Raw genomic sequence first — 14,464 nt, forward strand, 5'->3', positions numbered from 1 at the left:
TCTGATTCTAACAGGATATTTGCATGATACTGCCATAACAGTAATTTCATATTATGCCCCCAACAAAAGTCCTACTTTGTTCCTCTCTCACCTTTTACAGGTAATCGAATCACATAAAATAGGAACATTACTTTTATGTGGAGATTCCAATCTAACTCTCTTTCCCTTTCTAGACAAATCACCGATATGTCAATCAAATGTCCCTAATAGACACTCTTTTTCACAACTTATTACAAAACATAATTTAGTAGACTCCTGGCGTGAACTGAATCCAACTAAAACAATTTACCCATTATTCACATCCCCATCGCTCATTCTCACGAATAGACTACATATTCCTAACTACAGGTATGGTGCCTTAAATCCAAACATCCAAAATTTTACCAATCCCATGGTCGGATCATAGTGCAATACTTACCACTATAGCCTCTACCATTCCAAAAGCACATGATCCAACTTGGCTTCTTAGAGATTACTTACTTAAAAAAACCCAACACATAAACTTAATATTGAACTTGCACTAAAAGAATACATTGTAGACAACTACACCCCTGATATATCCCCACTAACTCTGTGGGAAGCTCACAAACCAAATTTACGTGGTATATGTATGAGACCAGCGGCTCTATTTAATTGAGAACATAGAGCCTTATATAACAAATTAGAAACAAACTTTAACACTTGTTACATGGCATTTCAATCCAATCCTTCCCCTTTGTTACAATTGCATTTGGATAAGGTTAAACTTGAATTTGACCTGTTTCTGACAGAATCAGCAGATAAAACTATTAATTGATCACACCACAACTTTTACATGAAAGCTAATAAACCAGAAACTCTATTAGCCCGCACGCTCAAATCTCACAACTCTTCCACTAAACCTATTCGCCTCAAAATATCTAAAGATGTATACTCCATTAACCCAAGGAAAATACTTCAAAAGTTTAAAACATATTTAAACACTTTATATTCTTCTGGCACTGAGCTGGATACATCCAAAGCAGATGAGTTCTTTTCCCACATTTCCCTCCCCCCATTATCCACAACACAGTTAGAGCTACTAGAGAAACCTGTATCGGTTGAAGAGGTGTCCAGTACTATCAAAACACTGAAAATAAACAAAAGACCTGGCCCTGGTGGATTTTCCGCACTATATTATCGTACATATATTGAAACATTATCACCCACCTTAACTGATGCTTTCAACTCTATACTATCAGGTCACTCATTTAGACAGGAAACATTAACAGCAATTATTTGTATGCTTCCCAAACCAAACTCGGATGATAGTATCTGTTGGAACTATTGTCCTATTTCTTTACTAAATGTAGATATTAAAATATTAGCCAAAATCCTTGCTACTAGACTTAATACATTCATTGGTAAAATTAGACATAAAGACCAAGCAGGATTTATCCCTATCCGACAAGCAAGTGATAATATTAGACGTGCCACCCTTCTATCACATGCTGCGAAATTACACCGCATCCCAGCCTGTTTCCTTAGATTTTTTAGATATAAAAAAGGCATTTGGTTCCATTTCATTGTTCTATATGCACTCTACTCTTAGTAAATGGGGATTCGGCCCCATTTTTTACAATGGATCTCAGCACTTTACTGCAAACCTAAAGCGTACATTAAATACGCAGGTTACAAATCTGAAACATTCAACATAGAAAGGGGCACACGTCAAGGATGCCCGCTCCCACCTTTATTATTTGCTTTGCTTATTGAGCCTTTAGCACAAAGAATAAGAATGGAACCTTCTATAACAGGCATAGACATGGGAGGTTGTCACCACAAGATATGTTTATTTGCGGATGACATCCTTCTATTTTTATCTTCACCTTAAATTTCAGCTCCTAACCTTATGAATATACTAAAAAACTATTCAATCATCTCAGGCCTTACAGTTAATACTCAAAAATCTACAGCACTGAACATCTCATTAAAAACTGCAGAAAAATTAATTGTACAAGAATCATTACCCTTTAAATGGGCTACACATAGCATTCCTTATTTGGGTATCCAGCTCACTGCCAGCCACTTGGATTTTGTTTTCTGCCAACTATCCTTCTTTACTAAAATTAACTACAAACTTGCTTTTAAAATGGTCATCTATAACGACTTCATGGGTTAGGAAAATAAATATAATAAAGATGGCCATACTTCCTAAATTCCTGTACCTTTTCAGAGTTCTTCCAATACACATCCCGGCCTATTTCCTTAGAATAATACAACAAAAAATTATAAAAATTACTTGGGGGAAACTCAAACGACAAATATCTAGAGAAACCTTATTTCTTCCCAAAATCCATGGTGGCCTAGGATTTCCAAACATTTCATTATATTATAAAGCCGCTCAACTAGCACAATCCATAAAATATCACTCCAAAACTGAGATTTCCCTGTGGGTTACCATCGAAGCAATAGATTGTGACCCTCTCTCCATACACAATATTTTATGGTTACATCCCATAGATCGTAAAACTTTAAAAAACCCAATCACTAAACATTCTCTAGCTATCTGGGATAGACTCAAAAACTGTCATGGTCTGCAATCCAAACGTAATCCACTTCTATCTTTTCTCAAAAACCCAGCTTTCTATCCAGCATGGACTTATCCCAGATCTTTTCGGGCTTGGTCCAAAGCAGGTATAACATGTTTACATCACGTGATCCTAAATACAACAATCCGTCCCTTCCCAGACTTATGTAAGTCTTTTGGGCTCCCCCAATCAGAAATATTTTGTTACCTTCAAATTAAGACCTTTTGTATTCCTTTCCTAAGCATTGACGACTCTGTAGATGATTTTACTAAGTTTGAAATTATATGCATGGAAGACCCTCATGCCAGAGGTCTCATATCAACAATATACTCCACATTGCTTGTTAAATCAGATGTTAAATTACCATCTTATGTGGTGAAATGGGAAAAAGATCTTGATCGAACTATGAATAAAACAGAATGGTCTGCAATCTGGTCCAATATCAAATCTTTTTCTCCTAATGTGACAGATATCAAAACCACCTACAAGGTACTCTCACGCTGGTATTTGGTTCCTGCTACAATAGCTAAATTTGCGCCTGATTACTCAGGTCTCTGCTTTCGCGGCTGTCCTGAACACGGAACATATATACAAATGTGGTGGAATTGTTCTATTATAAATAAATTCTGCAAAAAAGGTTTTTTACTCGCTTCAGAAATATTTGAAATAAAAATAATTCCAGATCCAGAAATTGCACTTTTAAATATAAAACCTGATTACATGACTCGTAAACAATTCAAGCTATTCATACAACTTATGACGGCCGCGAAACAGAAAATAACTAAAGCATGGAAAACTCCCTTACTAAACATAGCAGAAACCAAGCACAGAATGAATCGGTCAATGTTGCACGCAAAAAGGGAAGACCTAGATAAAGAAAATCTGAAAGGATATGAAGGTCTATGGAAACCATGGATCACACATTGTTTACCTATAAACTTTGACCACCAGGTACTTCAGTCATGGCAACTAACATTTCTATGTGCAACAATCAGGGCATTTTTTCAGCGAGAACGTGGGGGGAACACAGTTCTGGCACCTCCAGCACTGAATGTATGTAATGGCAAGAAGTGCTGGGGTGGGCTGGAGGGTTTATTGTTGCTGGAGCAGATCTATTTTTGAGTGGTGGTCTATTGTTGCTGGTGGGTCAGTTATTGCTGTAAGAGATCTACTATTGATGGAGGGGGTCTATTGTTGCTTGCTGCTGGATAGTCTATAGATGCTGGCTGCTGGGAGATCTGTTATTGCTGCTGGGTGGTATTTTGTTGTAGGGGTCCATTGTTGCTAGGGGGGTCTATAGTTTCTGAGTGAATCTATTGCTGCTGGCTGTGCGGAATCTATTTTACTACTTTTCTTGCCATCATTAACAAATTTCATACAAATTACTTAGCACCACACAATTATACTTGGCTCTGTACTCTCTAAAAGGGGCAGTACTGAAAGGTGGGTAGGGGATAAAACCAAGGAACAGTGCTCAGAGGTGGGTAATGGGTGGAGATAAGAAGTGACTCAGAAGGGGCAGTTCCTGCACCTATTCTCTGAGAAAAAAAGCCCTGGCAACAATGATAAAACTATAAGAATAGATTATGCTTCCGAAACACCCCCTGCCCTCTGCCCCCCCCCCCCACCTTTTCTTACCCTTATTTTCTTTCTTTCTTTTTTCTTCTCTTACTTATTTCTCTCTTATTATCATTTCATAAGGTACCTAACAGCAACAGGTGATTTTGAATATATTTAAAATATCACACTCAGTAGTCTGATACATATACTTTATTCAAATGTTTAATAACCACTTTAATACAGGGCATTTTCACCCCCTTCCCGCCCAGACCAATTTTTAGTTTTCAGCGCTGTCGCACTTTGAATGACAATTGCGCGGTCGTGCGATGTTGTACCCAAACAAAATTGATGTCCTTTTTCCCCACAAATAGAGCTTTCTTTTGGTGATATTTGATCACCTCTGCAGTTTTGATTTTTTTGCGCTATAAACAAAAGAAGAGCGACAATTTTGAAAAAAACACAATATTTTTTACTTTTTGCTATAATGAATATCCCAATTTAAAAAAAAAAAATTTTTTCCTCAGTTTAGGCCGATATGTATTCTTCTACATATTTTTGGTAAAAAAAATAAGCGTATATTGATTGGTTTGCGCAAAAGTTATAGCGTCTACAAAATACAGGATAGATTTATGGAATTTTTTGGGTTTTTTTTACTAGTAATGGCGGCGATCTGCGTTTTTTTTTTTCGTGACTGTGACATTGCGACGGACATATCGGACACTTTTGACACATTTTTGGGACCATTCACATTTATACAGCGATCAGTGCTATAAAATTGCACTGATTACTGTGTAAATGTGACAGGCAGGGAAGGGGTTAACACTAGGGGGTGATCGAGGGGTTAATTATGTTTCCTAGGGAGTGATTCTAACTGTAGGGGGAGGGGACTCACAAGGGGAGGAGACCGATCGGTGTTCCTCTGTACTGGGAACACCGATCGGTCTCCTCTCACCTGACAGGACGTGGATCTGTGTATTTACACGCACAGATCCACGGTCCTGCTGTGTTACCGGGCAATCGCGGGTGCCTGGCGGACATTGCGGCCGCCGGGCACACGCACCGGGTCCCGAGCAACGTGGCGCACGCTTGCCCTCTAGACGGCCGGGAAGCCCAGGACGTCATATGATGCCCGCCCAGGATGGGAGATCCCTCCTGCGGGTGTCATATTACTATGGGCCGTAATGAAGTGGTTAACACACATAAGAACTCAGACACAAATAGACCTAATTTACTTTCATTAACTGATAATGATCCTCTAAATATTAATTTAAGCTAATATTGAAACAGTCTGAAAACTATATCATTTTGATAAAAAAGGAACTTATCTAACATTAATTTTACCATCTGTGTGTTATATTAATACAATGCCGTAACCTGCTTCTTTAATTTACATGTAACTACTAAAATACCTTTAATTGATACATTATACTTGTTACCATATGTTGATCTTTCAATAAAAACCTTTGAACGAGAGAAAACGATAACTTTAAGTTTACCTTTTTCTTTACTTATTAGTTTAAACAGTGCCGCATCTGCTCTTTCTCCAAAATCATCAGCTTGGTTGACAAGGGCATCCTTCACAGCCCTGTATCCTGCTATTACCACCATCACCTTGGGTCCAAAGTGTACAGTGAAGATATCTCCAAACTTCTCATGGAGCTGCAATACAATGGCAAGTTCAATTCAATAGAAATTGGATATATAACTTAAAGTGATTGTAAAGGTTCATTTTTTTTTACAATGTCAAGTTTTTGTGATGTAAAAAAAATGAGACAAAGATAAATCATTTCCACCTTTAATGTGACCTATAAACTGTACAACAAACTGAAATCTTTTAGGTGGAGGGAAGTAAAAATAAAAAATTAAAATAATATCGTTGCACAGGTGTGCACACCATAGGGGTGCTCACTGGGTGTGCCGGGTGTGCCTGAACACACCCTAATGCCCAGGCACACCCAAGGGTCAGAATGTGTTTGTGATAACTCCATTTCGGCACCCCTGTTAACTTATAGTGCTGTCAGTGGGACTATCTTTCAGTTGGATGCCAAATTCCTGGAAGAACTGCAGCCACTGGCTGCTGAGTAAGCAGTCAGGCAGCCGCATTTTCCGATAGTGCCTCTGTAGTCCTGCTTCCTGCCCGGCACAGCTCTCCCTGAGACAGACTGAAGATCTCAGAGGATGAATGGCAGCCTGCATCTATCTTCTCCACGAGTCCTGACCTTCTCTGCCTTCTATACAATGATGTGCTGTAAACCTGCTGTAAATGTGCTGTAAAACCCGATTTACTGAAAGAGAAAGTAACTTTCTTAAATAGGATAAGAATTACCAGGACTGCTGTCACACAGATGTATTCGACATACACATTATATCTTATTAAAATCATTCTTTTTTTAATAGGATATAGTATATATATATATATATATATATATATATATATATATATACAGTGGGGACGGAAAGCATTCAGACCCCCATACGTTTTTCACTCTTTGTTATATTGCAGCCATTTGCTAAAATCATTTAAGTTCATTTTTTTTCCTCATTAATGTACACACAGCACCCCATATTGACAGAAAAACACAGAATTGTTGACATTTTTGCAGAAAAAAAAAAAAAAACTTTTCCCCTGGAAGGCAATTGCATAATCTGCTAGTATGCATCACATACTAGCAGATTATGAAATGCTTGCCTTAGAACGAAGCACTCTTAACAGGGCTTTCCTCCTCCCCTGGCCTTCCTTCCGGGTTTGCGGGCTCTGGCTGTATGAGTGGCTGGAGCCACAATGACGTCACTCCCGCTCATGCAGAGAGCACCCAACCTGCATTAACCCCTTAAATTCCATGCTTCACGCAGTTGTGGGCTGCTTGCAGAGTGCCACCTTTCACTTGAATGAGTCACAGTCAGTGGGTGCTATACCTGCTGAAAGCAACAGGGGGTATAATTGCAGCCGCCGCATGTGAACATGCCCAGCTGCTGCCTCTACTGCTAAAAAATGGTAGTGGTTAAGGGGCAGTAAAAGCACAGCTCAAGAGCAGGGTTTTACTGCACCTCAACCACTAGTGTGAACAATTAAATGTGTTAATACATTTTTAAAAATAGGGGTTTTTTTTGTTTGTTTTTTACTTTGATAAGTGTTTATTTAGTTAACCACTTCAGCCCCGGAGGATTTGGCTGCCTAAAGACCAGAGGACTTTTTCCAATTTGGCACTGCGTCGCTTTAACTGCTAATTGTGCAGTTATGCAATGCTGTACCCAAACGAAATTTGCGTCCTTTTCTTCCCACAAATAGAGCTTTCTTTTGATGGTATTTGATCACCTCTGCGGTTTTTATTTTTTGCGCTATAAACTGAAAAAGACCGAAAATTTTGAAAAAAAATGATATTTTCTACTTTTTGTTATAAAAAAAATCCAATAAACTCAATTTTAGTCATACATTTAGGCCAAAATGTATTCAGCCACATGTCTTTGGTAAAAAAAAATGTCAATAAGCGTATATTTATTGGTTTACGCAAAAGTTATAGCGTCTACAAGCTAGGGTACATTTTCTGGAATTTACACAGCTTTTAGTTTATGACTGCCTATGTCATTTCTTGAGGTGCTAAAATGGCAGGGCAGTACAAACCCCCCCCAAATGACCCCATTTTGGAAAGTAGACACCCCAAGGAAATTGCTGAGAGGCATGTTGAGCCCATTGAATATTAATTTTTTTTGTCCCAAGTGATTGAATAATGACAAAAAAAAAAATTACAAAAAGTTGTCACTAAATGATATATTGCTCACACAGGCCATGGGCATATGTGGAATTGCACCCCAAAATACATTCAGCTGCTTCTCCTGAGTACAGGGATACCACATGTGTGGGACTTTTTGGGAGCCTAGCCGCGTACGGGGCCCCGAAAACCAATCACCGCCTTCAGGATTTCTAAGGGCGTAAATTTTTGATTTCACTCCTCACTACCTATCACAGTTTTGAAGGCCATAAAATGCCCAGATGGCACAAAACCCCCCCAAATGACCCCATTTTGGAAAGTAGACACCCCAAGCTATTTGCTGAGAGGCCTGTTGAGTCCATGGAATATTTTATATTTTGACACAAGTTGCGGGAAAGTGACACATTTTTTTTTTTTTTGCACAAAGTTGTCACTAAATGATATATTGCTCACACAGGCCATGGGCATATGTGGAATTGCACCCGAAAAAACATTTAGCTGCTTCTCCTGAGTATGGGGATACCACATGTGTGGGACTTTTTGGGAGCCTAGCCGCGTACGGGGCCCCGAAAACCAATCACCGCCTTCAGGATTTCTAAGGGTGTAAATTTTTGATTTCACTCTTCACTGCCTATCACAGTTTCGGAGGCCATGGAATGCCCAGGTGGCACAAACCCCCCCAATGACCCCATTTTGGAAAGTAGACACCCCAAGCTATTTGCTGAGAGGCATGGTGAGTATTTTGCAGCTCTCTCATCAGCTCTTGTTTTTGAAAATGAAGAAAGACAAGAAAAAATTTTTTTTTTCTTTTTTCAATTTTCAAAACTTTGTGATAAAAAGTGAGGTCTGCAAAATACTCACTATACCTCTCAGCAAATAGCTTGGGGTGTCTACTTTCCAAAATGGGGTCATTTGGGGGGGTTTTGTGCCACCTGGGCATTCCATGGCCTCCGAAACTGTGATAGGCAGTGAAGAGTGAAATCAAAAATTTACACCCTTAGAAAGCCTGAAGGCAGTGCTTGGTTTTCGGGGGCCCCGTACGCGGCTAGGCTCCTAAAAAGTCTCACACATGTGGTATCCCCGTACTCAGGAGAAGCAGCAGAATGTATTTTGGGGTGTAATTTCACATATTCCCATGGCATGTTTGAGCAATATATCATTTAGTGACAACTTTGTGCAAAAAAAAAAAAAAATTGTCTCTTTCCCGCAACTTGTGTCACAATATAAAATATTCCATGGACTCGACATGACTCTCAGCAAATAGCTTGAGGTGTCTACTTTCCAAAATGGGGTCATTTGGGGAGGTTTTGAACTGTCCTGGCATTTTATGCACAACATTTAGAAGCTTATGTCACACATCACCCACTCTTCTAACCACTTGAAGACAAAGCCCTTTCTGACACTTTTTGTTACATGAAAAACATTTTTTTTTTTTGCAAGAAAATTACTTTGAACCCCCAAACATTATATATTTTTTTAAAGCAAATGCCCTACAGATTAAAATGGTGGGTGTTTCATTTTTTTTCACACAGTATTTGCACAGCGATTTTTCAAAAGCATTTTTTGGGGAAAAAACACACTTTTTAAAATTTTAATGCACTAAAACACACAATATTGCCCAAATGTTTGATGAAATAAAAAAGATGATCTTAGGCCGAGTACATGGATACCAAACATGACATGCTTTACAATTCCGCACAAACGTACAGTGGCAACAAAATAAATACATTTTTAAAAGCCTTTAAAAGCCTTTACAGGTTACCACTTTAGATTTACAGAGGAGGTCTACTGCTAAAATTACTGCCCTCGATCTGATCTTCGCGGTGATACCTCACATGCATGGTGCAACTGCTGTTTACAATTGACGACAGACCGCCGCTTGCGTTCGCCTTAGCGCGAGAGCAGGGGGCGACAGGGGTGCTTTTTTTTTTTTTTTTTTTTCTTTATTATTTTTTTGCTTTTTTATCTTATTTTTAAACTGTTCCTTTCTTTTTTTTTTTTTTTTTAATCATTTTTATTGTTATCTCAGGGAATGTAAATATCCCCTATGATAGCAATAGGTAGTGACAGGTACTCTTTTTTGAAAAAATTGGGGTCTATTAGACCCTAGCTCTCTCCTCTGCCCTCAAAGCATCTGACCAAGATCGGTGTGATAAAATGCTTTCCCAATTTCCCAATGGCGCTGTTTACATCCGGCGAAATCTAAGTCATGAAATGCTCGTAGCTTCCGGTTTCTTAGGCCATAGAGATGTTTGGAGCCACTCTGGTCTCTGATCAGCTCTATGGTCAGCTGGCTGAATCACCGGCTGCATTCTCAGGTTCCCTGTTGAGACAGGAGAGCCAGAGAAAAACACGGAAGATGGTGGGGGGGGCATTCCCTCCCACTGCTTGTAAAAGCAGTCTAGAGGCTAATTAGCCGCTAGGATTGCTTTTACATGAAAGCCGACCGCTGGCTGAAAAGAATGATACCAAGATGATACCTAAACCTGCAGGCATCATTCTGGTATAACCAATCAAAGTCGTGAATGGCGTACCTGAAGACAAAAAAATGGTTAACAATAAAACACAGTACACGGTAAAGTATAAAAAATTGCATACCTGAAAAGCAAACATGATAAAACATAATAACAATAAAACATTGCAGAATAGAATACAGTAAAAAAGAGCAGAACAATAGAGAGAGAATAGAGAGAGAGAGAACAATAAAACGACAACTATTTTTTTTTATTTTATATATATTTTTTTTTTTTACACTTTTTTTTGTAACTAACTTTTATAACTGTAACCGGTTCCAGGTTCGGGTCTCTCAAAATGCGATGGCATCTTGGGAGACCCTGTGAAAGTGCACCTAGTCTGTGCAATGCTGTACCCTACGCTAATACTCAACTAGTGAATGGTAGCGTTCAAAACATTCACCAATGCAAAGACCAGGATTGTCAGGACAGAAGGGACAATAATAGCGGGTGTCACGCCTATATCCGCGCTTGCTGCAGACACGACATCTTTTTTGGGGGAGTTCGTTGGGTAGGGGTACTCGGGAGGACATAAAGAAAATGCCTCTCATGCAGCCGACTGCATTTGGTTGGGGATGTGAATGGGGGAAGTACGGGCGCTGCAGAAGTGGTGGGTTCCCAATTAGGATTGGCAAATGCAGCAGGAAGGGCATTATGGGCACGACAGGCCTGTTTGTCTTCTTCTTGGTGGCAGCGGGACACTACTTGTGCTTGCCACCTCACCAGCTTGAACTGCACTTATGGGACTCGCCACGTCACCAAGTGTTACTGCAGTGCTGGTTTGACTATGACCGGGTGTACTAGGCCTCTGGTGCTTGCCAGTTCACCAAAACGCTACCAAAAAACTGTTAGCGGTCGCAGGGATCAGGCCTGACTCTGCGAACACTGCAGTTATGCGTTTAGTGTTTTGTAAGTGACAGTGATCGATCGATACTGCACTTGGGTGGGCTGGGCTGGGCCGGGCGGAGGGGCAAAACGCAGGTACTAGCAGGTATCTGGGCTGATCCCGCTAACACTGTGTTTTTGGGAACCCTAAACTGCTGGGGACGCTAGTATAGATCTGATCGGATCAGATATTGATCCGTTCAGATACTATACCACTAAGGGAGGCGTATGCTGCGTGCGTGGGTGTTAGCGGTACTGGCGCTAACCTGACGCTGCCTGGGGCTGGTGCTTGCCAGTTCACCAAAACGCTACCAAAAAAACTGTTAGCGATCGCAGGGATCAGGCCTGACTCTGCGAACGCTGCAGTTTTATGTTTAGTGTTTTGTAAGTGACAGTGATCGATCGATACCGCACTTGGGTGGGCTGGGCTGGGCCGTGCGGAGGGGCAAAACGCAGGTGCTAGCAGGTATCTGGGCTGATCCCGCTAACTCTGCGTTTTTGGGAACCCTAAACTGCTGGGGACGCTAGTATAGATCTGATCGGATCAGATATTGATCCATTCAGATACTATACCACTAAGGGATGAGTATGCTGCGTGCGTGGGTGTTAGCGGTACTGGCGCTAATCTGACGCTGCCTGGGGCGACGCATATCACCGCCGGGTGATCAGGGGGCTAAACCTTTATTCGGTAATAAACGGCGGGTGCCCTGACATTATAAAAAATAAACTAACTAACCAGCGTCACCCGTAACACTTATACGGTGATCAGTGGTGAAAGGGTTAACTAGGGGGCAATCAAGGGGTTAAAACCTTTATTCGGTAGTATATGGGGGTCCCTGTCGCTATAAAACACTGACGGCGAACCTAAATATTTACCTCCCTAACTAGCGTCACCAGTGACACTAATATAGCGATCAGAAAAATGATCGCTTAGCGACACTGGCGACGGGGGATGATCAAGGGGTTAAAACTTTATTAGGGGGGGTTAGGGGGGTACCCTAGACCTAAAGGGGGCTAATACTAACTGCCCTACCACACTAACTGTCACAAACTGACACCATGCAGTAATCAGAAAAAAAAAAAAAACTGCTTGGTGTCAGTGTGACAGGGGGGGTGGTGATCGGGGGGTGATCGGGGGGTAAAGGGGGGTGTAAAGTGTGCCTGGCATGTTCTACTGTGATGTGTGTGTTGGTGCAAGATTCTCATTGGCTGGGAGCGATCGCGAGGGGGGGGCCACGAATGGATGGCCTCCCCCTCATCTCTGAACGCTCCCAGACCAAAGCCAACCGCCTCGGGCACTGGGGACGTGATTTTGCCTGCCCGTGCCATTCTGCTGACGTATATCAGCGTGAGGTGGTCGTCAAGTGGTTAAAAGATGTTTTAATACATTTTAAAATGTTTGTTTACATTTATTTCTAAAAGCATGCGTGTGTGTGTGTGTGTATATACATATACACACATACATGTGTTTGAGCTTTGGGGTGCACACCCTTAAACTAATACTTTGAAGCACTCAGTCTTTGTGGGTATGAGTCTATCAGCATGGCACATCTTGACTTGGCAATATTTGCCCACTCTTCTTTGCAAAAACACTCCAAATCTGTCAGATTGTGAGGGCATCTCCTGTGCACAGCCCTCTTCAGATCACCTCACAGATTTTCAATCTGATTCAGGTCTGGACTCTGGCTGGGCCATTCCAAAACTTTAGTCTTCTTCTGGTGAAGGCATTCCGTTGTTGATTTGGATGTATACTTTGGGTCGTTGTCATGCTGAAAGATGAAGTTCCTCTTCCTGTTCAGCTTTCTAGCAAAAGCCTGAAGGTTTTGTGCCAATATTGACTAGTATTTGACTGTTCATTATTCCCTCAACCTTGACCAAGGCCCCTGTTCCAGCTGAAGATAAAAAGCCCCAAAGCATGATGCTGCAACCACCATGCTTCACGGTGGATATGGTGTTCTTTTGGTGATGCAAAGTGTTGTTTTTGTGCCACAAATATATTTTGGAATTATGGCCAAAAAGTTTGGTTTCATCAGACCATAACACATTTCCCACATGCTTTTGGGAGACTTCACATGTGTTTTTGCAAAATTTATCCGGGCTTGGATGTTTTCCTTGGTAAGAAAAGGCTTCCATCTTGATGCTCTACCACATAGCCCAGACATATGAAGAATATGGGAGATTGTTGTCACATGTACCACACAGCCAGTACTTGCCAGATATTCCTGCAGCTTCTTTAATGTTGCTGTAGGCCTCTTGGCAGCCTCCCTGACCAGTTTTCTTCTTGTCTTTTCATCAGTTTTGGAGTGATATCCGGTTATTGGTAATGTCACTGTTGTGCCATATTTTCTCCACTTGATGATGAATGTCTTCACTGTGTTCCATTGTATATCTAATGCCTTGGAAATCCTTTTGTACCCTTCTCCTGACTGATACCTTTTAACAATGAGATCCCTCTGATGCTTTGGATGCACTCTGCGGACCATGGCTTTTGCTGTAGGATGCAACTAAGAAAATGTCAGGAAAGACCTACTGGAACAGCTGAACTTTATTTGGGGTTAATCAGTGGCACTTTAAATGATGGCAGGTGTGTACTGACTCCTATTTAACATGAGTTTGAATGTAATTGTGTACTTCTGAACATAGCTACATCCCAGTTATAGGAGGGTGTGCACACTTATGCAACCACATTATTTTAGTTTTTTATTTTTATTTCCCTCCACCTTAAAAGATTTCAGTTGACTTTCAACTGAGTTGTACAGTTTATAGATCACATTAAAGGTGGAAAAAGTTCTGAAACTATTTATCTTTGTCTCATTTTTTACATCACAGAAACCTGACATTTTAATAGGGGTGTGTACACTTTTTATATCCACTGTATATGTGAAAATTGATCAATCCTGGCCCACAGGGCCTTAAACCCCCATCCTGCAGACACAGCACCACCCAGAGATATTATATGCTGTCTTCACAGCTTCCCCCTGAAAGAAGAGATCCTGAGCAAAGCCAGGCCGAATGATCAGATCCTTTTCAATGAACACACGAGCCATGCACCCCATGCTCACTGCCCTGAGGGAAAAAGGAATTCCGTACCGCTGGCGCTTTCCTTTTGCCTTAAATGCCACGTTTTTGGGCAAACAACACTATCTAAGGATGCCAGAGGACATTCCTGCCTTCTGCGATCAATTACAACTCCCATTGATCGATCTCCTGGAGTGGTATAGAGAATTCTGTGTCCCATTACAAGGTG

The 14,464-nt window shown here is 40.9% G+C and overlaps 1 protein-coding gene across 3 annotated transcripts in view; it reads right to left on the bottom strand.

Annotated features, from left to right (window-relative positions):
* LOC141148935 (cytochrome P450 2K4-like) overlaps positions 1–14,464 on the bottom strand; it is a 136,255-nt gene that overhangs the window by 71,949 nt on the left and 49,842 nt on the right. For all 3 annotated transcript variants that reach the window (XM_073636831.1, XM_073636832.1, XM_073636830.1), the window contains one exon: positions 5,606–5,768. In XM_073636831.1, coding sequence (XP_073492932.1) covers positions 5,606–5,768 — 163 coding nt within the window. The remainder of the gene's footprint in view (positions 1–5,605; positions 5,769–14,464) is intronic.

This window comes from Aquarana catesbeiana, linkage group LG06, assembly GCF_042186555.1.
Source record: "Aquarana catesbeiana isolate 2022-GZ linkage group LG06, ASM4218655v1, whole genome shotgun sequence".
Lineage (NCBI taxonomy): Eukaryota > Metazoa > Chordata > Amphibia > Anura > Ranidae > Aquarana > Aquarana catesbeiana.